Raw genomic sequence first — 22,328 nt, 5'->3', positions numbered from 1 at the left:
GTGTTCTTGGATAGAAAGATTTAACGTCATAAAGCTGCCGCTTCTCCCCAAATTAATGCATTTAGTTCAATTTATTAAAAATCTCCAAAGAATTTCTTCTTCTTTTGAAACTATAAAACCATTGTTACGGTGACATTTTTAGCAGTGACAAAAGAAGAAAATTTCCACCCCCCCATCCCAAAGAATGGGAAACAAGAAGACTGTGTACTTTTAAGGGGAAAGGTTGAATAAATCATCTGTGGTACAGATCCATTGTGGAATGCTGTGTAGTCGTGTAAAAAATTAATTCAGAGTTCCCATTGTGGCACAGTGGAAACGAATCCGACTAGGAACCATGAGGTTGCCGGTGTGATCCATGGCCTCGCTCAGTGGGTTAAGGATCTGGTGTAGCCGGAAGCTGTGGTGTAGGTTGCAGACGCAGCTCGGATCTGGTGTTGCTGTGGCTCTAGCGTAGGCCGACAGCTACAGCTCTGACTGGACCCCTATCCTGGGACCCTCCATAGGCTGCAAGTGCAGGCCTAAAAAGACAACAACAACAACAAAATTAATTTGAGCTATACTACTTGTCTTGGAATGATTTCTTTTTATTTTATTTAAAAAATTTTTATGACCACACCCACAGCATGTGGAAGTTCCTGGGCCAGGGATCAAACACCGCAGCTGTAGTACCGCCTAATCCTTAACACACTACACTGGTCCAGGGGTCGAACCTGAAGCTGTAGCGCAGTAACCCACTGTGCCTCAGCTGGAACTCCTGATTTCTATTACATATTAATGAGAAGTGAGTTGACATATTAATGAAAAGTTTAATTCCCCCCTTTTAAAACAAATAATAACAAGATCCTTCTCTGCCGTGTACTTGTATATGTAAGAGCAAAAGTAATTTCCTGTGAAGCTAACGAAGCTTAAATTTAGAGGACCCCCCCCACACTTGCATGAGCACATTTTTGGTGTTGATAATTTTGTATTATTTTCTTAAAATGGGCCTCCACATTAGATAAGTTTCAGACCCACCCAAAACCCAAATCTCTGTCCCATGTTGATGAAGCTGGAGAAAAATATATGGCAAAACACTAAGGCCATTTCAATTAAAGGAGAGATTGGGGTGGAGTTCAGAGAGGGAGAGAAAGCATATAACACAATAAAGAGAGAAAACTCATCGATGTTTTACTTATTCCTTTGTCCTTTAAAAAATGTTAATGGTGATATTGAGAGTTAGTTGAAAAAGCTATTGAAAAACTTGAAACATAGTATAGTTTCATTTTTGCTAACCAATCATCCAGCTAACCAACCAACCAACCAAAAATCTGCTAAGAATGTGGTCACACCTTAACCTGAATAAGCAACAGCAACAACAACGAGAAGCCAGGTAATAGGAGGAGAGGAAGCAGTTGGTGGACATTTGAAAAGTTTTCTGCCAAATAACTTCCTTTTTGAGAATGATATATCCATTCTATCATGAAGGCTATAAAATAGAAAATCACCAATAGAAGTGTGATCAGCAGGTGGTAGGCATTTCATAAATGCTGTTTAAGTAATGGATGGTTAAAGACACTCGCTTCCTGACAATCTGTGGGCCCAATCACTTCTTGTCATAACTTCTCCCACTCTTTGCTCTGCTTTAGTGAGTCTGGACATTGGGTAGACCTGTGGAATAGCTGAATTCATATGCTTCATTCACTCCAACAAAATCAGCATTCCAACAAGTTTGTAGTTTTCAAAGTAGAAGCGAATTATGAGAATGTGTCTTGGATGGCAAGGGGTACTCAAGTTAAAGCTTTTCACAGGCACTTCTTGACTGAATTTAACATATAATATGACTGAAGAAAAAGCCTAAATTAATGATGCTGCATCTCTAAGTGAGACTAAAAGAGTCTTAAGATAAGAATGCTGCTTATAGGAGTTCCCATTGTGGCACAGTGGAAGCAAATCCTACTAGTATCTGTGAGGATGCCGACTTGATCCCTGGCTTTTCTCACTGGGTTGGGGATCCGGTGTTGTTGTGAGCCGTGGTGTAGGTCACAGATGTGGCTTGGAGCCCATGTTGCTGTAGCTGTGACGTGGGCTGGCAGCTGCAGTCTGATTTGATCTCTAGCTTGGGAACGTCCATATGCTGCAGGTATGGCCCTAAAAAAGGAATAAAAACAAAAAACAAACAAACAAAAAAAACAAAAAACAGGCTTCTCATAAGATATTGCAGGCTCTTGCTTTATGTTCATATGACTTACAAGTAGTCTATAGTATTAATTATTGAAAAGCAGAAGTATCTTCTAAAACATAGCCTGTCAGGTCCTCTGCCAAGCTGTGTACACCCTTCATATTTGCACTGGTCAATTAGAACTCTGGGAGCTGTGCTGTTACGGGTCCAGGAAAGTACCTGCAAGGTGGTCCAAAATCTTCTGCGAGGTATCAGTTTTTCCAACAGATTTCTTAAGGTCTTCTCAAAGAGCTTGAGAACTAAGAGCTGTCACTTTGAAATCTAACCACACATCAGTTCATTTGAAAGATGAAAACAAACCTTTTGCCCTAGGGAAAAACAGTGAAGATGAAAGAGCTTGTGTGTTCAAATTATGTCCTTGTAGATATGAGAGGAACTGCCTCCTCTCGAGTAGTGAAGTTTAGTGGTTATTGCTACCGTAGGACAATATTCCGCTTGTAAGACCCATGTACAGTCTGCCTTCGGTCAACTTCTGTTCTTTTTAGGGGAACTATCCTTACCACGTAAGATCGGGTGTAAACACCACTGATCCTTAAAGATGCTACTCTTAAGCAGTCATTAGTCATCAGAGAAGGTGAAGTTGTGTCTTTAGCTCCTTATTTTGGTTGTCTCCTAAACAAAACAGGGCGTTCCACTGTGTACCAGCAGGTCTGCCATATGTGATGGTGTCCCGGTGTGGGCCATACAGAGCTGGCCTCCCAGGGCAGGACCGACCCCTAGTTGGGAGGAGGGGAGAGGGAGAGATGCAAGGAAACAGAGCTTTTGGGGATGACTCATCAGTGTGGCTCACGTTGATCTCCCCACCCAGACCTCGGCCCATGCAGTTTTAAGGACCTGCCTGCAGTACCCTTTCGGCGATCAGCTGGAGCTGAAAGTTCATGTAAAACCTACTTCAAAAGCTAATCAATTACTCCGACTTCTTTCTTTGAGCTATTTCCTCCTATCTGCCTTTTTTTTTTCTCCATAAATCATTCCTTTATTTTGAGGAAAAAAATGCTTTCTGTGAAATAATCTTGTCAGTATGAGGCTATTTCCTGGAATATGAAGTTATTAGTGACTTGACCCCGTGCTTTTACACGGTGGCAAACCTGGGCCACTTCGTCACCAGGGGTTCCTGGATGGAAGTGGTTAGAGGTGGGCTTGGCTTCTGCAGGTCTGAGGACAGACAAACTGGTTCCTGCCTATTTGAGAGAGGGGTCACAGCAGAGGGCTTCCTTTTGTTTCTCTTGCCATGACACACGTGGAAAATGTGCTAATATTTGATCAGCACCCTGTGATCATAACTCACGGCCTTTGGCCACTGGCCCGGGGACTCTGGCTGACTGGTCCCCGCCCAGGCAGCTCTGTTCTGCTACACTAATTGGGAAGCTTGGTTCTACAGGAATAACAGTGCATAGGTCAACTTTTGTAATATGGAACCAAGAAGCTGCACCACACTCGGGCCTCAATTTGGTAACTTTTCAGTTAATTTATTGACCATACATTTATTGAGTAGTTCTTGTCTGCTTGGTATATTTGCTCAGCCAATATATTTGTTTTCAGATGGCTTCGTGTGATTTCATCTCTTCCTGTGTGGGATTAGAAGCTGTGTTCTTCCATCTGCTGTTGTAGATTCCCCATGTTCTTGTGCCTCATTCTATAGAAGTTATCATGTTTGACCCTTCTCACACATTTCCATTTTTATGCTTGTCAAATTAATTGTCTAGGACTTCCCACTATGTGCAGTGGGTTGGTTAAGAATCTGACTGCAGTGGCTTGGGTTGCTGTAGGCATAGTTTAAAACCCAGGCCTGGCCCAGTGGGCTAAAGTATCCAGCATTGCTGTAGCTGTGGTGCAGGTCACAGCTGCAGCTTGGATTCAGTCCCTGGCCTGGGAACTTCCATATGCCTTGAGTGGGGCCATAAAGTTTTAAAAAAATTGTCTACACAGAATTTCTCCCTGATCTATGACAGGCTGAGTGTGGGAAATTTTGCTCCTGTGACATTCTAGCAATTCATTAGTCATCATGGTTGCTTTCATCACGTAAAGGACGCACTTTTGGGAAAAGAGCATTGCTTTTCTAGGAGGTGATGTCACATTATCTTGGCCATGTTACCATGTAGCCCATCTGGAAACTGTTTGTGAGAACGTCCCGGTCGATTCTGGGTGCACACAACTGGGTCTTTCCCTAACCTTGGGCCTCTTCTGTCAAGTCTTCGCATCACTCTCAGAGTCTAGGTTTTAGAAACTAAGTCTGACTCTATCACTCCTCTGCTTTAAGTCCTCTATCCTGACTGAAAATGTGGAGGAAATGCAAACTCCAAATGTGACATCAAAGGCCCTTCTGGACATGGGTTTTGCCATCGTCCTCATTTTTGTCCTTGTCCCTTCCTTCCTCATATCCAAATCCTTGCAGCTTCCTGGGTGGCAGTGCTTCTTCGGGCTTTTGTGCCTCTGGACATGCTCTTTTTCCCCATCCTACCTGTGATCTTTTCTCCTCTGCCCACCGTGTTTGTGTCTTTAGGTGTCGAGGTCATCCTTAGCTCAGTGGGAGCTCTTCTCCCATGGTGGGGTGGGATGCTCTGCTTACATGCCTACGTCTTCCCTGCACTCTGGGTACTTGAGGCCCAGAACCATGTCTTCCTCATCTTTGTGTCCATAAGTAACCCAGGAGCATAGGGTATTCATAGTGGACACTCATTAAATGTTAGTGGAGTGCAGAACTAATGAATAAGTAAGTGAATGAATTCTAAAAACAGGAGTATAGCACATTTCAAAGCACATAGCAAGATATTTTATATAATCTGTTAAAAGTAACCACTTTTTAAGGGTGGGGGAAAAAACTGTAACTGCAATGTATACATCTAAGGATGACCTGACCCCCTTGCTGTACAGTGGGAAAAAAAAAAAAAAAAAAGTAACCACTTTTTGGGGGTTCTTTTTGTGGCTCAGCAGTAACAAACCTGACTAGTAGCCTTGAGGATGTGAGTTCTATTCCTGGCCCTGCTCAGTGGGTTAAGGATCCGGCATTGCTGTGAGCTGTGGTGTAGGTCACAGACGCAGCTCAGATCTGGCGTGGCTATGGCTGTGGCGTAGGCCAGCAGCTGCAGCTCCAGTTTGACCCCTAGCCTGGAAACTTCCATATGCTGCAGGTGCAGCCTTAAAAAAAATAAAGTAACCACTTTTCAATGGAAAGTGACCAAGACACTCGAATATGATCATGACATATTAATTAAAAATCCATTCTGATTTTGCAGTAACATTCCAGGGGAAAAATTTAGTAACTGGTAGACAACTTCTTGAGATGATGTTTTTTTCTCATTACCTGGCAGCAAGACTATTTTTTTGTTTGTTTGTTTGTTTGTCTTTTCCAGGGCCGCTCCTGAGGCACATGGATGTTCCCAGGCTAGGGGTCTAGTCGGAGCTGTAGCCGCCAGCCTACCCCAGAGCCACAGCAACACGGGATCCGAGCCGCATCTGTGACCTACACCATAGCTCACAGCAACACCAGATCCTTAACCCACTGAGCAAGGCCAGGGATCGAACCTGCAACCTTATGGTTCCTAGTTGGATTCGTTAACCACTGAGCCACAATGGCAACTCTGACTATTTATTTATTTATTTATTTTAAGCAGTTATTTGCAGCACAGATTGCTGGATATTGTAGTCTTCGACAAGGGCTTGCCTGTAACGTCCGTTTAGTTTAATCTATGAACAGAGACTGTCTTGAAGGTGACTATGTCATCCTCCATTGCAGTTAGTAACTAACTTGGCAGATGATCAGACGGTGCCGTCGCCCCGTGTTGCCCTTTGACACATACCTTGGGAACTAAGGTTTGTTAGGCTTCTCATCTCTCACTGTGTCACCTCCGGGATAATTGTTGTTGAACATCTAAGGTACAATGTTTCAGGCTTTGCTAGAATGTAATCTGGAGGCTGCTTGATTTGCCCTTTAACTAGTTCTTGGATTATGGAACTGGAAAAATGTGAATTTCTGCCGCTGTAATTGTGAATTCTTGCATAGGACTGGAGTCCAACAAGCTCCAGAATGCAGGTAGGCAGGCCTGCCCTCACACCTGGAGGAACTAGGGAGATGAGGTATGCCTCCAGGTGATTTGACTATTCAAAGGACTATTAGAAGCATTTCCCTGGAGCTGTCCTGCAGTGTGGCTTATACCTGTCAAAGGCCACAAGTTGAAGAAAGCAAGATTCCTTCCTAGACCCAGTGTTTCCACATCTGCTATGACATTGCACCCATTGCTGGTTCAAAGATCTGACAGGTTAAATCTGTGAAATGTTTTGAAGTCTAAAATTTCCCACATTTCCCCCTTCCTGTTTAATTATGACTTAGTCTCTGTCCCTTCTTTTACCTCCAAACATCTTAGAGCAATCCTGATTGTTTTTACTCATCAGCTGATTATGATCTGGTCTTTACCTTTGCAGCGCTACTGAAATGGTACTTGCTAATGCGAGAGTTAGCCGAGCCAAGCCAAGCCAAACCAAACCAAACTGAACTGTTGTGCTTGGTCTTCTACTGGATTTACTCTGCGGCTGCTCTCGGATTCTGGAAACTGACTTTCCTTCCCTAACTTCTGTAGTTGTGTCTCCTGCTTGTTTTCCTCCTCCATCCGTCTCTGGCTGTCTGTCTCCTGCAATGCCTTTCTCTTCCCTTTGCCCACCTGAGATGCTGCAGGTCTCTAGGGCCCTGGGACTTCTGGCTTAATACATTCTCCATGAGTGAAGGGACTGATTCCAAGTTTCGACAACCACATATGTGCCGATGGCTCAAATCTTCATGTCTCAAGCCCTGGGATGGTACCTGCCAGCGGGTGCTGCATTCTTGCTCCCTGCAGGTACATCAGCAGGGTGCGTCCCTGGGCTGGGCGTGGGAACAGCCTCTTAAATGTTTTCTGCCACCACTGCCTCCCCACCCAGCTGTGCTAGCAGAGGTGAAACAACCTCCCACGAGGCACCCCTCTTTCCCTCTACCACGCTGTCTCTCTCCAAAGCAAATGTAAAGTCATAATCCAGAGTTGGATTATTATTTAAAGCCAAATGGCAAGGCAACTTAATTGTAGTTTCAATTGTAGTTTCATCTAGTTTGATGCCTCAAATATTTACTTTGCTTTAAACTCATAAAGTGCCAGTTATGATAGCTTATTTGCATTTATGTCACACAACTATCCTGTCAGCCCTATTTTATTGTTTTAGAAGTAAGGAAATATAAAGAAGGCACTTTTTTAATGAATAAGAAAGGCTTGTACTATTTTTAAAATAGTCTTTGTGCCACCATTAAACCTTTATGTACCTCTATTATAGCACTTGTCAAAGTTTAATGCAACTTTTTCTTTAATGGGTGCTTTAGTTTGGGCTGCTCTAGCAAAATGCTGTAGACTGTGTGCCTTAAACAACAGACATTTATTTCTTATGGATCTGGAGGCTGGGAAGTCCAAGATCAAGATCAAGACACCAGGAGACTTGATGTCTGATGATGGCCCTCCTCCTGCTTAATAAATGACCAAATTCTTCCACACCCTCGCTGGGTCCTCACAGGGGGGCTCTCTGGGATTTCTTTTCTAAAGTCACTAATGCTAGTCATAAGGGCACCATCTTTATGACCTGATCGTCTCCCAAAGGGCCCACTTCCTAATACCAGCACACTGGGGATTTGGTGTCAACATAGGAATTTGGCAGCGGGGGGTGGGGTCGGGAGCACAAACATTCGGTCTATAGCAGTGGGTAAAAGGGAGATGGTGATAAAGAGTTGCTCTAGAGATGAAATGAGTTGCATGTAATAGAGTAATGCCTAGCACAGAGTCTGTGGGATATAAATGCTGCTATTATTATTGTTGTCACTAGTTTTCAGACTCCTGAAGAGCACAGAGGAAATGCTTTATATTATTTTATGTGCAATACTAAGTTATAGTCCTTGGCATATAATAAAGGCTTAGCAAGTGTTTTAATGAATGTCGAATTGTGCTTAAAAACTGTTTATCCATGTTGTCTTAGAAAACACATCTGTTGATAAGGGAACCAATCCAATATTGTCAACTTGAAGGTCTGTCTTTTCTGTCTTATTCTTTGTTACATTGTTTGGACTGAAAAATGTATCTGTGATCATTACAACAGAGACATGCCTTCATGGCACAGATTTATTTCTTAGAAGTTATACATATTTACGTTTTCAAGTCCAATTATATTTTATTTACTTTTTATTTTTAATATTTTTTCAATTTTAATACTTTGTAAGAAACTTGGATTTCTTTTTTTTTTTTCAAATTACATTTTAAATACACCAGGAGGGAGTTCCTATCGTGGCACAGCGGAAACTAATCCGACTAGGAACCATGAGGTTTCAGGTTGCACCCCTGGCCTCTCTCGGTAGGTTGGGGATCCGGCATTGCCGTGAGCTGTGGTGTAGGTCACAGATGTGGCTCAGATCTGCCTTTGCGGTAGCTGTCCCGTAGGCCGGCAGCTACAGCTCCGATTAGACCCCTAGCCTGGGAACCTCCATATGCCACGGGTGCAGCCCTAGGAAGACCAAAAAAAAAAAAAAAAAAAAAAGACAGTCAGTCAATCAATAAATACACCAGGAGAGTTAGCTATTCCAAAGAAATCTGGTGAACCTTTTGTAGCTTGAAGGATCCTATAGTAAATTGAATTTAACTCGTAAATGTATCAGTTTTAAGAATTCAGGTTTTTACTTTGGGGTTTTCCTGTGGTAAAGAACATGTGTGGTTTTTCTGCATAGAACTTGGTAGGCTATAGGCTTTGAACTGGGAGAGGTAAAAACATTCTCTTACCTCATCCATGCCTGGATGTGTATTTATAAAATGTAGTAATGTTGGAAAGTACCTTTAGTTCCTAGGTTTCTTGGAAGAGTGTGTGTGTGTGTGTGTGTGCGCGCGTGCGCGCACACACACATTTAATTAGAAAAACCAATTCGTATCATCTTAAATATTCTATTAATGATAAATATTAACATCTGTATAATTCACTTTGAAAGAAACACAGATATTAATTTTGGAGGTTTACCAAAGTAAGATTGTATGAGTCAGTTAAAAGCTGTAATTTCTTAATTTTTGTTCTGATTTGGATCTAAGGCCTCAGTCTCTTTGTTTACTCCATCAACCTTATCCAAGCTACTGAATATATAGCCCAGTATTATCTAATGTTTATCTTTTGGGGTAGGCAGATTTGCAAACATATTCTTTTGGTTCTTGTAGTAAGTCCATTGCCTCTCTCCCTATGATTGACTATAAAAGGTTACTCTTTAACCAAACACATGTCTATAATCCAAATAAATAGACGTAGCCCAGTGTATTTATCAGGGCCTGCTTTGTGGTCAAGAATACTGGAATGGTGAACATAGAAACCTGTTTTCTTCAACTGTTCATAAATAATTGGATTTAGCTTTTTGATGATTAGTACATATTTTTACTTTAGAATTTTTAGATAATGTTTTAAGCTTAAGAATTACCTGAGAGGGATATTGGGCCATTAATCTGAGACTGCTTTATTTAAACAAGAATATGTTAATTATCAAAAAGAGTTGCATATTAGATTTTTTTTTTTGGTCTTTTGTCCTTTTAGGGCTGCACCCGAGGCATATGGAGGTTCCCAGGCTAGGGATCTAATTGGAGCTGTAGCTGCCAGCCTATGCCAGAGCCACAGCAACGCTGGACCCTTAACCCACTGAGCGAGGCCAGGGATCAAACCCGCAACCTCATGGTCCCTGGTCGGATTTGTTTCCGATGTGCCAGGACGGAAACTCTCATACTAGATTCTCTATTCAAATGGTTCTAATTAGGTAGCTATGCTCGAGATTTAATTTGGCATGTTTAATTATAACACTTATAGCATCTCTAAAGTTTTATTTAGGGGATCATGGAGATTTTATGTTTGTTAATATTAGATTAATGCAATTCAGACATTTATGAGGTGTCATGTAAAGTTTCAGTTGTTACTTTTTTGACTAGAAAGAAACATTTGCATTTTAAACAGGAAAATGGTACAGCTAAGTTTTGATTTTCGTGGAAATCAAATCTAAAGGATAGTGTAAGTAATCAGAGGCTCTAGATTTCCTCAGTGGCATTATTCCAATTTATTTAGCAAATACTTATGTGCTCTTATAGCAGAGTGTAGACTTTAGACTCTGCATTTGACACAGATTCCTACCATTGAGGTCTGTACCATGTGGTGAAGGAGAGAGACTTTTACGTGGTAATCTTGGCCCAGCAAAGAATTGCCTTCCTTCCCTGCCTGGGACCATCTATGCAGAGCCACGGAGGTGGGGTCTTGGAGACTAGAGGCTGTGTCTGGTGGTGGGGTGGGCTGAAGATCAGTGCTTACGGGAAGAAGAGATTCATACGTTTTGTGATGCATCACACAACTGTATCCCATTTACCTGCAAAGTCTTGGGTACCCCAGCCCTGCCCCATTGTCCCATGGTCTTCAGACTTTCTCTGAGGATGCTAGAGTGTGTGGACCGGAAGCTGACAGCTGGTGATCAAAATCCTCTGATAGATGTATTTTATTTGGTTTTCCAGTATTTAAAAACTTAATTTAAATCAGTCAACATTTCAAATACAGAGAGATTCTACATGAAAGTCCAACTGGAAGAGTGGCCATATTCAATCAGCTTCCTGTGGTCAATCGGCCAGAGCTGAGGAGATTTGCCTTTACATCTCTTGCCTGACCCTTGCAGCTGTTGAGCACTCGGCCTCTGCAATAGACTTGGCTGACTCCAATTTGCGATACGCCCCAGGACTTAATGAGCCTCTGTCCCTTACTCCTGCCTTCTTTTTCCCAGTCTGAAAATCAGCACCGACAACAGATATTTGCCAATAAAAACAAAAATGGAGGTGTATTCATCATGAGTCTGATATGTATAGGGTTTTTTTTCATTATTTAAAGTATGTTTACCATGTTCATGGAACGTGTTTATATTTTCTGGCTTCTCTTATTTCCCATTGTTTGTTGCTGGGACAAGAAATATTCGTTTTCATTTCATTTCATTGCAGAGTGGCCAGGAGACAAAATTTTTGCAGCAAAGTGCCTCCAATTTAAATAACATTTTCTAAACTTTTCTTACAGTCTAAATAAAAATTTTTCTGAAGCAGATTGAATTCATAAACATCATTTTGAGAATCAGATGCATGCTTTTTTTAATTTTAAGCTATATTATTTTGTCTTCTTGTATGTCCAGTTAGCCTAATACTAATAGAATGAAAAGCAGTTTTATTTGTAAGGGTTTCCTAAATTGTATAAGAATTATAAAATATTTTTCTTCTCTTTTCTCACAAAATTCTCCCAGCGAGTTGAAAATGGTGACTTCAACTGGATTGTTCCAGGAAAATTTTTAGCATTTAGTGGACCACATCCAAAAAGCAAAATTGAAAATGGTAGGTTTTTCTTTACTTTACCCTCCAAAATTTATTTCAGCTCCTCTTCTTTAATTTCTTAATTTCCTCAGATAATCCTTTCTTTTGGTACTATTTGCCAGAGAATATTTATTAGTTTAAAAAACTGAACTTAGTCATAGTGTGCTAAATATTAGAGTTTAGTAAGTGGAACGATAATCAGTGTATTAAAACTAGCAAAATTTTAGGTTGCCGTTAACGAGGGTGTTCACTTTGCCTGACCCCATTAACAGAGAAGAATCTGAGAAACGGACTAGTCAAAACGATAAGTAGATGGCTGAATTCTGTCAGTGGTCCTCATCTTTTGGGTGGTGGAGGAGTGCTACATACACACCAAGGTCCTGCTCTTTGGGGAACATCATGTTGAATGATGACGACGACGACGGTGACAGCAGGTGTCGTTCATTCAGTCCTCATTGTGTGCTGGTTACCAGCTGATCACAGCATCATCTCCTTCAGTGCACTCACAACTCTAGGAGGCGTGGTGCTATTGTTATCTCCATTTGACAGGAGGAAACCAGAAGATGCCCCACCCAGAGCAGGGTTCCTAAGCATTTCCACTATACTGATCTGTTTGGTTCCATCATAGCAACTAGGAACAATTTTTCAGCTGACAGTAATTAAATTGCTTACTTACAGTATATGGATAGCTAGGAGCATACATACATATTCAGGGGGGAAAAAAGCAAAGCGAAAATCCACTGGAATGAAATACAATCGGCTATGTGAGTTTTCTCATTAATATCTATATTTTGCTTATTTATTTTTTCCACCTAACATTTCCTAGAAGAATGTTAGGCACCAAAGGTTTAAACATACTTTATGGAAGAAGTGCATGACATTAAAAAAAATACCACTTGTGAACATAATAGCTCTATCTGGCCATAGAGCTGGAACACTAGTTTTCCGAGGGGACATAGTTTGAAACTTCTAGTCTAGATGTGTTCTTCTTTCATCATCATCATAGGTATTTATTCTAAAATCTAGTTTCGTTGTATATGGTTATTCATGCATTTAGATTTGATCATTGATTTGAGTTTCCAAGTGGATGCTTATCATTTCATACCCATGACATATGACCTTTTCCTGAGGATGGGTAATCCAGGTCTACAGAGTTGTCCTAACAAGTAGGAGGTCTCTGTGCTAAAGTCAGAATTAGATCCTCTTATTCACAAGTTTGCTCATGAATCTTTTTCGCTCCAGACATTGATTGATTAAGCTCTGTTGTGTTGGGTTGTTGAGAGTAACTTAGGTGACTGAGGAAACTGCTTTCCACAGCTGGTCTTTCAAGACTGGGTTGATTAAACCTCCTTTTAGCCTTCTGTGCAAAATGATCTGACTCAGACCCAGAAAACCTTAGTCAGAGTATAGTCTCAGTAGTAGCTTTGTTGTTGGGTGTTCATTTGGTAAAGTTGAAAGAATTTGGCTATTTAGGATTTACTTGTATGAAATTTTCTTAAAGAGAAGATGAGAGCTATAATTTAAAAAATGTATTTTTATAGAGATAATTTGTTTTTAAAGAAGAAAATGCAGATGAAGTAATAAAAACAGCATCGAAGGGACCGATAATTCTATCCAATGTTTTCTAGGTTTAATAGTTGGTGGGGATGATGGGGGATTTTAATTTTCTTTCCGTCTGCTTCTCTGCATTTTTTATTTGCATAATTTTTTCTCTCTCAGAGAGTACATGAAAATATTCATTTCTTTCTTTCTTTCTTTTAACCAGCCTGGAGTCAAAACATAATTACTGGCAGCTTTTTTTTTTCACTTAACACATCATAGACTTCTTTCCATGGCGGTAAATGTAGATCTTCATTATAATTTTCCATGACTGTATTCAGTGACTGTGCCATAATTTCATTAATCAGTCCACTTTTTGAATGAGATCTAAGTTGTTCACAGTTTTTCACTTTTTAAAAACTGGTGGTTGGCATACATCTCCACATATCTTTTTTGTAGCCGTAGTTTCTTCTAAATTCTATGTAGAACCGCTACACAAAAAGATATGAGTATTTTGTGTCAATTCTTAATTGTCAAAAATCTTAAAAATTCTTTTTGGTCCCATATTACAATATAGGGAAATAATTAGCCACCGTTTGCTTATATGCTAGGAGTGGTACTAAGCCTTCTGTGCACCTCATCTATTTAATAATCAGAACCACCCTCTGGACAGCTGGTAGTTACTTTACGGAAGAGAAGATGGAAGCTTGGTAACCTAACTTGGCCAGCTTCTCACAGCTGGAAAGTGGCAGGGTGTCGATTCAAACACAGATCTCTCTGATTAAAGTCTGTTATTTTTAATTTTATTACAGAGGCAGTATATTTCACTACAGAAAGTTTAAGCAATCTATATAAAAAGTCACCTGTAATTATATAACTTAGAAATAGCCACTGTTAAGATATCATTTGCTCTGAATACATGGTTTTTTTCTTTGCATGTATGGTGCCCTCTCACATTGAGAAAAAAAGGTCTGAAATTGCTGCTTACCTGATACTTGCCAGTTTTTTTGTCTGCAACAATTTCATTTAAGGCTATTGTTGGTAAAATATTGATAATTTACTGGAATCCCCATTTTAGATCTGATACTCACTGGAAACTTCATGGTATTTTTGGTAAAGGGTTTTAAGTTTGTAAATCCTTTTTGGACTTAATAATTCTCTGATGGAATTAATAAACTTGATCCAATTACCCTGAAATGCTGGCTCATTCTTTTTTTTTTTTTCTTTTTTTCATTTTTCTTTTTGAGTTGAGAAATCCTGAGTTTCCTGAGGAGACCGAAAGTCATTTTAGGGGTTTGTTAGTAGAGAAGGTGGATTTTTAAGGAATTAACACTTAAATAGCTGTTGCTAGGATGTAGCAAATGGAAGCCCTAAAATCTTGGGATCTGGCAGAATGCATTGTAACTGTTTTAAGTAATGTGTTGTGTCAACAGAGACCAACGAGGAGCTTCTTTCAGTCATCATTGTTCACATTGTTTTGCCAAGGGGGCGGGGGAACCTTACCTCCTACCCTTTTTTGGTCAAACAAGTTTGAATTGATAAATGAATAATATAGCAGTAGAACAAAGCATATTTCAGATTTCAAATCCCCCCCCTCCAAATTCTCAGATGGGAACATGCCCTTCATCTCTATTTTTTTAAGGAAAGCAAGCAAGCACAGAGAAAAAAACCCTTGAGACAGGGAATCCCAACAATTTGAAGTGTCAGCCTGCTCATTTAAAGAGAGAAGCCAGCCAGGTGTGAAGAGCCTGAGCTGACTGACTCCTGGCTCCACCTTAAACTGGCTGTGTGAACTTCTGAGAGTTCCTGAATGTTCTTCTCTCATCATCAGTTTCCTCTTTGTGTCAAATGGGGAAATAGGATGCACATTGCAGGCATTTGGTGAGGAGTAGAGATGTTACAGGAAATGCCTTCTGCAGTGTCAGGCACATTAATAGGTACTTACTAGATAGCAGATGTTCTGATTACAGTTTTATCACTATGGACCTAATAAACATATTTTATTGCTGTCCACATTTACCTGCTTATTTTGCAGTTTTCAGTTTTAAGGGAAAATGGGTGGAATAATCATTTGACTCTACTGTTCTTCAGTTGCTTAACTTTCACAGAGAAGCTGGGAAGAGATGAATTTTACAATCTCTCTTAGCTCTGAAATTGCATCTCTTTGGTCAATGCCAGGGCTCTGCCTGTGCTTTACTGATGCCAGGGCACCATCTAGTGGCCAGATGGAGTAAGGATCAGATTGGACACAGGGTTGGACACATGCTCCGTCAGCTCTGTGCGCATTACCAAAGCCATTCCCCCCTTAAAAGCATCCAGATACACCGAAAACACCCACAAATAGTTGTTCGGAGGTTATTGTCATTTTTTTTTGGTTATAACTCATTTGAAATGCTTTTGAGGATTTTTTAAATTTACAGTTGATTTACAATGTTGTGTCAATTTCTGCTATACAGCAAAGTGATTGTCATACAAATATATGTATGTGTATATACCTACATACATTCAAAAAAGATTATTTTCCACCATGTTCTATCCCAGGAGACTGTATATAGTTTCCTGTGCTATACAGTAGGACCTTTTGAGGATTTAAAGAAACTTCCTCAACCAGCTCTAGGAAGTGCAGCCTCAAATGTTCAGTCCTGTCTCATTTTTTGAAGACCTAACTAATTGAATCAAGTTGGACTTTACCTGAAATCAGCCTCAGCACAAGCCCTGGAATCTGACTGCCAATGTTCAAATGCTGCCTCTCTCTCTTCCCAGCAGTGTGTGCAGGGGCCAGTCCCCTTTCGCAGGCAACAGGGACTGAGCCATTGTAAGGCTGAATGAGATAATATTCATGAAGCACTAAGCTTAGTACCTGGCACAAAGTAAGCACTTCGGTAAATGTTAGAGTGATTATTATTGTTATTGTTACTATTTCAATGCCCCACTGCCATATTTGGATAACTGTTCAGGGTTCTTTTCTCAAAAGACAGACACGGTTTCTCTTGATAGTTGATTTGAGTGTATTATTTGTAATGCCATTTACTGCTGATGGAAACTCAAATATGAAGAGAAGTTCTTACAGCCTTGGTGGAGGAGGGGAGGGGACAGACACCCAATGAACTGTGAGCACATTTCATGGGAGTCGCCACAGAGGTGCCAGGTATGCTAGGAACCCAGGGTCAGAAGCACTTGTCAGCCTGTCACACCAGGAGAAGGTCCCGTGCCACGTATTATGGGTCCTCTCCTTCCATTTCTCCCATGATAGAGAAGCTCCTGTTTCCTTATGCCAGCCTCAGTTATTTTCCCCTTTAGGCTGTAAAATGATTTGAGCAAATAAACCAACTAAGAAAACAGATTTGAATTTTTCCAAGTTGAAAGGCATGTTTTCTCTAAATGTGTATAAGTCACTGTTTCTGTGCAGAACATCGTGAATGAGCTTCATATTACCTGTTTGCTCCAAAGCAGCATGGCTTGTGAAAATAGCATAGCTGTACTGTGGATCGGTTAGGCCAGTCTGCTCATTCTGCCTCCAGTCATTGTGTGACCTTGGCCAGTTAGGGCTCTGTGTTGCAGGCAGCGGAACCAATTCTCATCAACGGAACCCAAAAGGCATACTGGAATTGTATTGGGGAGCTCACAGCCTTCAAGGGGAGGCTGGAGAATGAGGTTTAGAAAATGAACAGGATCTGAGAGAGCTCGTGTATCAGTAGGATCCAGCCTGAAATGGAAGCTACTTAATTTCGAACAGAGGGAATGCAGTATAAGGAATTTGTCAGAGAGAAGGCTAAAAAGTAAAAGGGTAACTGAAAAAAACAAAAACAAAAACGAAACCCCACAAAAAATCCAGCATATTAAGGAAGAAATAGCTATTGCCTTTAAGGCTGAGGGGACAGAAAAGAAAACGTGGGGTTCCCAGACCCAGGGAGCTGGGCGGGTGCTGGGAGCCTGAAGGCTGGTGCTTGCATCTGGGGGCTGGGCTTGCATTTGGCAGGAGAGCCTGATGCTGGGCTGTAGGCTGGTGCTGGGAGTGTCCTCCCTTCTGCCACTAAAGCCTTGCTGGCAGGAGGACAGGAGACCCCCCTTCTCCCTCCCTCGGCCTCTAGTTGCTCAGCTTGTGCTTCAGGGCCTCTCACTTTTCCCTCTGACAGGAAGCCAGTGGGAAAGGTAGCTGGGGAAGTGTAATACATGCAGCCCAGCCGAGGCAGCTGAGAGCTGGCTTGACCTGAGAGAAGGTGGGAAATGACCAGCAAGGGCAAGATCCGAGGCCGTGGAAAATTCAGCCAGGGACACAGTACAGAAACTGCTGGTTCACTTTACTGGCTGCTGCTGCCTACCTGGCTTAGAGCCCAGTACCATGGATGAGTTCCAGTGTAATCAGTGCGCTGAGAAATTAGTCCCCTTAACCCCTGGGGCTGCCCAGCAAGGCAAAGTGCCCACTGGTCACCTTGGTTGGCGGCCCAACTGTTTGTAACCCAGCCGACTGCTGCTCCCAGGAACACTCACCAGATGCTGAACCCACTCACCTTAGAAGGGGGTTGGAGGCTGAGCATCTGTTCTCCAAACAGAAAAGGTCTACAAAAAAAGATGCTAACTTCACCTCATGTAGTTTTGTAATCTGTTACATGGGGTTTACAATTTTTTTCTTAATAGGTTGTTTTGAGAATTAAAGGGAATTATCTGCCCTTGTGACTTGTGCATGGCAGGTGCTCAGGAAGCAGTCTGTTGCAGGGGTTGCGCTGTGGATGAAAACTGCAGGTCTGGCAAAAAGGCTTTCACCATAGTTCACAGGTGTTTGTCAAGAGGAGCCAAAAGCACAAAGAGTTATTCCGAGCCTACTGTGCACATCCGAGCGCCTCCAGAGGCCTGCTTCGGTTAAGGTGGAGTGCGCTCCCCAGCATTCAGAGCTTTTTCCAGTTGGAGAAGGTTTCTTTCCTTCTAGGTGTTTCTCTCCGTTATTCAGACTGCTGGGCCCACCTCACTCTCTCATGAAATCGCTTTGCTCCCGATCTCTGTTGAGATGAAGGATCTTCCCTGCGAAGGGTGTTGGGGTTCCTAAGATGAAACGCGTGCCTCTGGCTCACAGCTTCTCTCTCTCCTTTAGGTTATCCGCTTCACGCCCCCGAGGCCTACTTTCCTTATTTCAAAAAGCATAACGTGACTGCAGTTGTGAGGCTGAACAAAAAGATCTACGAGGCGAAGCGCTTCACAGACGCCGGCTTCGAGCACTACGACCTCTTCTTCATCGACGGCAGCACACCCAGCGACAACATCGTGCGAAGGTTCCTGAACATCTGCGAGAACACCGAGGGGGCCATCGCGGTTCACTGCAAAGGTGCGCGCGAGGAGAAGGCCTGGGGTCCTGGGTTTCTGAAAGGGAAGCAGAACCAGTTGGCGCCTTGAGGGGGTTTGGGGGGAGGGAAGAGTCATTTTTGGTTTCAGAAAACTGGAACGCAAGCCCCCTTAAGTAACCCCTTCCTAAAGAACGGGTTGCTTGGATGTGGACGGTGGGTGGGGAGTGGCTTTCTGGACAAGGCAGTTTTTCCGGCCTTACCTCTCCGAGTTCAGGCTCGCCGACCCCTGACGCCAGGAGGAGGGAATCACCGCAGCAGGCGGTAGGCTGGCAGGAACTTCTCCAAGTCTGTACCTTTGCCCCCAGGCAAGGGTTGCTGGTTCCCTCGTCCCTCCCTGCTCTGAAATTGTGGGTCCTTTTCCCACCCTCTCCGCCGCTATGCCCCTACTTCATGACCCCGCCGTCTATCTGGAGCCCCACTTCGCCTTCCGCGTTTCCTCTCCCCTGTTAGTCTTTTGCATCGCGGGACAGGGTCTTTCCCGCTCATTGCTGGGAGCCTACTGCGCTCATCGCTAGCTTCCCTGTCGCAGATGTGTTACTGCCTCTTGAATGGAAGACTTAAGCTATGTGAATGCATCTCTGGTCTCCGGGAGTGGGTATTTTGCGGGGTTTTGTGTGTGTGTGTGTCTTTTTGCCATTTCTTGGGCCGCTCCCGCGGCGTATGGAGGTTCCCAGGCTAGGGGTTGAATCGGGGCTGTAGCCACCGGCCTACACCAGAGGCACAGCAACGCGGGATCCGAGCCACGTCTGCGACCTACACCACAGCTCACGGCAACGCCAGATCCTTAATCCACTGAGCAAGGTCAGGGATCCAACCCGCAACCTCATGGTTCCTAGTCGGACTCGTTAACCACTGCCCCACAACGGGAACTCCAGGAGCGGGTATTTTGGGACAGAGGTGGTTTAGATTATAGGAGGTGTAGGGGCGCCAGATTTAGCAAATAAAAATAGTGGATGCTCCGTTAAATTTGAACTTTAGATAGTGAGGACTTCTCTAGCATGTCTCAAATATGGCACCAAACAGACATTCTGTTTTACCTGGCAGTCTTGTGTCAGCTACTCAGAAAATGTGAAATAAGATTTGCTCTCAGCCTGGTTGTTAGCTTCTGAGGAGGCTCGCATTCGAGATTTTTCAGCACGGTGAAAGATATTTTACTGAGATTTCAGTGAGGGGATGGAGCCGGGATGGAGCCTCTCGCTCCTCACGTGCAGCTTTTCATATCGCCACTGGGTGGTGCTGTTCTCCGGCTTTGCGTCTGCGAACCGGTTTCTGTCCCTTTTTATGCTAATAGTCTAGTAGGTGTGGGGGATTGTACTGTTCCTCTGCCTAGCGCTGCTGTAATTGACTTATTCAGACGAGCATGGCTTTGGTTCTGACAGAAATTAAAATACCATTCTGTAGGCCCTTGTTTCTATGTTTAAGATGTGAGTAGGCGGGAGGTGCTTTGCTGAACAGAGGAGCAGCAACTGGAAGCTGCATTTTGCCGGAGCCCCTGCGACGGAAACGCGGCATGTGGCCCGGGGTTCAGCTGAGGGCTCCTCTGTCAAACTTCGTCCACGTGGACAGAACCCCCTCCGCGTTTCTTAGCAGGATGGGCCCCTGACTTGCAGGACTCTCTGTCCCGGGGGTGGGGTGGTGGATCTGTGAGGGAGTTGTCTTTTGCTCACGCCCTGTGAACGTCTGCTTTCCGTTCCCCCGGGGTGGCGGTGCTCTGGCTCGCCCCCCGTGTCACTCGTCTGCACCCTGGCTTTGCCTCTGTCCCATCTTGTTAAAGCTTGCCCGGGCCCAAGGAAAGGCCTGCATTTCACATGCACTCGGAACCTCGGCATCCACGCGATCCCGCATCCGCCAGGTGGACTGCAAAGGGCTTGAGCATCCGCGGGTTTCGCCCTCCGCGGGGGTCCTGGCACCAGTCCTTCTCGGAGGCCTAGAGACAACCGAGTGTCACTGGAACTCGAGAGCTAATGGGAACATGGTAGCTGCTAAAATTTAGTAGGAGTTTTTCATATGCTGCCTTTCAAAGTTTATTTGTTCACATATACAGGTGGTGACGCCTTTTTGAGAGTGTGTTTCTTTTTCATAAATTTAATTTTATTGGAGTGTAGTTGACCTACAATGCTGTATTAGTTTCAGGTGTGCTGCAAAGTGAATCAGTCACACATGTAAATATATCCATCCTTTTTTCCCATACAGAGCATTACAAACTGTTGAGATTTTCCTGTGCTACACAGTAGGTTCTTGTTAATCATCTTTTTTCTTTTTTTACTTTTTAGGGCCACACTTGCAGCATATGGAAATTCCCATGCTAGGGATCAAATTGAATCGGAGCTGCAGCTGCTGGCCTACGCCACAGCCACAGCAACACCAGATCCCAGCTGTATCTGTGGCTTTCGCCCATGCAGCTTGCTGCAACACAGGATCATTAACCCACTGAGCGAGGTCAGGGATCGAACCCGCGTCCTCATGGATAGTAGTCGGGTTCTTAACCGGTTAAGCCACAACGGAATTCCAATCATCTATTTTATACAGTAGTGTGTATATATTACTCCCACCCTCCTAATTCTTCCCTCTTCCCAATGGTTTCACCTACGTGGGACTGAGTCTTGTTTCATTTGCCTCCACTTGTACACACATGTAGGATTTCTTTCATAAGCATTACACTTGCGATTTAATTACAGCTGTATTGCTTTTAATAGCATACTTTGCTACTGTAGGCCTGTTAATTATTTTGACATCTGCTCTAATTAAGTCAGCTTAATTTTCTGAGAATTAAAGTAGCGCTGAGGATTTTAATTGAACTATAGGGAGGAGGGAGAAGGAATCTTACCCCATGTCAAATGAACTTTGGGAGCTACTGAAAAGGGAATGGCTGTGTCAGTCCCCAACATAAAATACTAAAAAGAGAGACAGACTGGAAACGAATTTGCTGGGAATGTGTGAGAGCTTATAGTTCAATATTTGTAGTTTGCCTTCTGGTTGATAAAAGGAATGGCTATGATTTCGTGAAGCTTTCTAGCACAAATAATCATTAAAACAACGGCAACATTGTGATGTTCCAGGATGTGATTTTTGATGTTCTGTAGGGGTTTCAGAAAACGCCTGGCGCTGTAAGGCAATCAAGTGTTTAACTTGGTATAAATAGAAGACTTTTCAACGTCTTTGCTCACTGTGCCAGAGAGCCCTTTAATTATAAATGCTTTAAAAAATTTGTTAAAGTTTTTATAGGAACTTAGTGAAATGTTCCTATTCTGTTGAATTGTGGTAAGAGCTCCTAAGTATTGCGTGCTAAGTAGGTTCTTTTTATAGATCTAAATTATAGACTCTTTTTAAAAGGGGGAAGCAACTTTAGTTTTAGAGAAATTTGAACAATTTCTGCACCACCACTTTTTGGGTGGTGAGTGTGTGCAATGAGGAAGGAGCCTAACTGAGGGACTGGGCGGCCTTTGCCTGGCTTTTCCCCGGGGGAGGTGGGCAGGGAGAGGCCCAGAGACCCCAGTTGGTGACTGGAAGGAGAGACTCTTTTTTTGTTTGTTTGTTTTGTTTTGTTTTGTTTTTTGGGTCCAGACCCATGGCATGTGGACATTCCCAGGCCAAGGATTGAACTTGTGCCATAGCAGAGACCCGAGCTGCTGCAGTGACCATGCTGGATGCTTAACCTACCTGGGCCACAAGGGAACTCCAAGGGAGGGACTCTTTAAACCAGCTGAGCTTCCTTCTCCAGACCTTTCTGCTGTGTTTTATCAACACAATTACCTGTGGTCTTAGAGGTCTGGGGAGTAACAACTCTGCAGAAACAGAAAGTATTTGCTCTGGGTGGAAACACGAAGACACCTTTTATTTTAAGGAAGAGCGTCCTACTGAGACCATAAT

The 22,328-nt window shown here is 42.9% G+C and overlaps 1 protein-coding gene across 26 annotated transcripts in view; it reads left to right on the top strand.

Moving 5' to 3' along the window:
- CDC14A (cell division cycle 14A) overlaps positions 1 to 22,328 on the top strand; it is a 169,405-nt gene that overhangs the window by 86,042 nt on the left and 61,035 nt on the right. For 23 of the 26 annotated variants that reach the window (XR_014844657.1, XR_014844658.1, XR_002343573.2 and 20 more), the window contains 2 exons: positions 11,514 to 11,601; positions 18,209 to 18,439. Coding sequence is in view for 18 of the 26 variants with exons in the window: in XM_085023854.1 (XP_084879980.1) it covers positions 11,514 to 11,601; positions 18,209 to 18,439 (319 nt within the window). In the remaining 8 variants the exon portion in view is untranslated. The remainder of the gene's footprint in view (positions 1 to 11,513; positions 11,602 to 18,208; positions 18,440 to 22,328) is intronic. The other 3 variants (XM_085023858.1, XM_085023852.1, XM_085023851.1) reach the window with 1 other exon arrangement.

Source organism: Sus scrofa, chromosome 4 (genome assembly GCF_054392235.1).
Source record: "Sus scrofa isolate SSC_HxYL_T2T_F1_AM1 chromosome 4, Sscrofa_HxYL_maternal_Yorkshire_Landrace_v2.0, whole genome shotgun sequence".
NCBI classification, from domain to species: domain Eukaryota; kingdom Metazoa; phylum Chordata; class Mammalia; order Artiodactyla; family Suidae; genus Sus; species Sus scrofa.
This window is presented reverse-complemented; position numbering and strand designations above follow the sequence as displayed.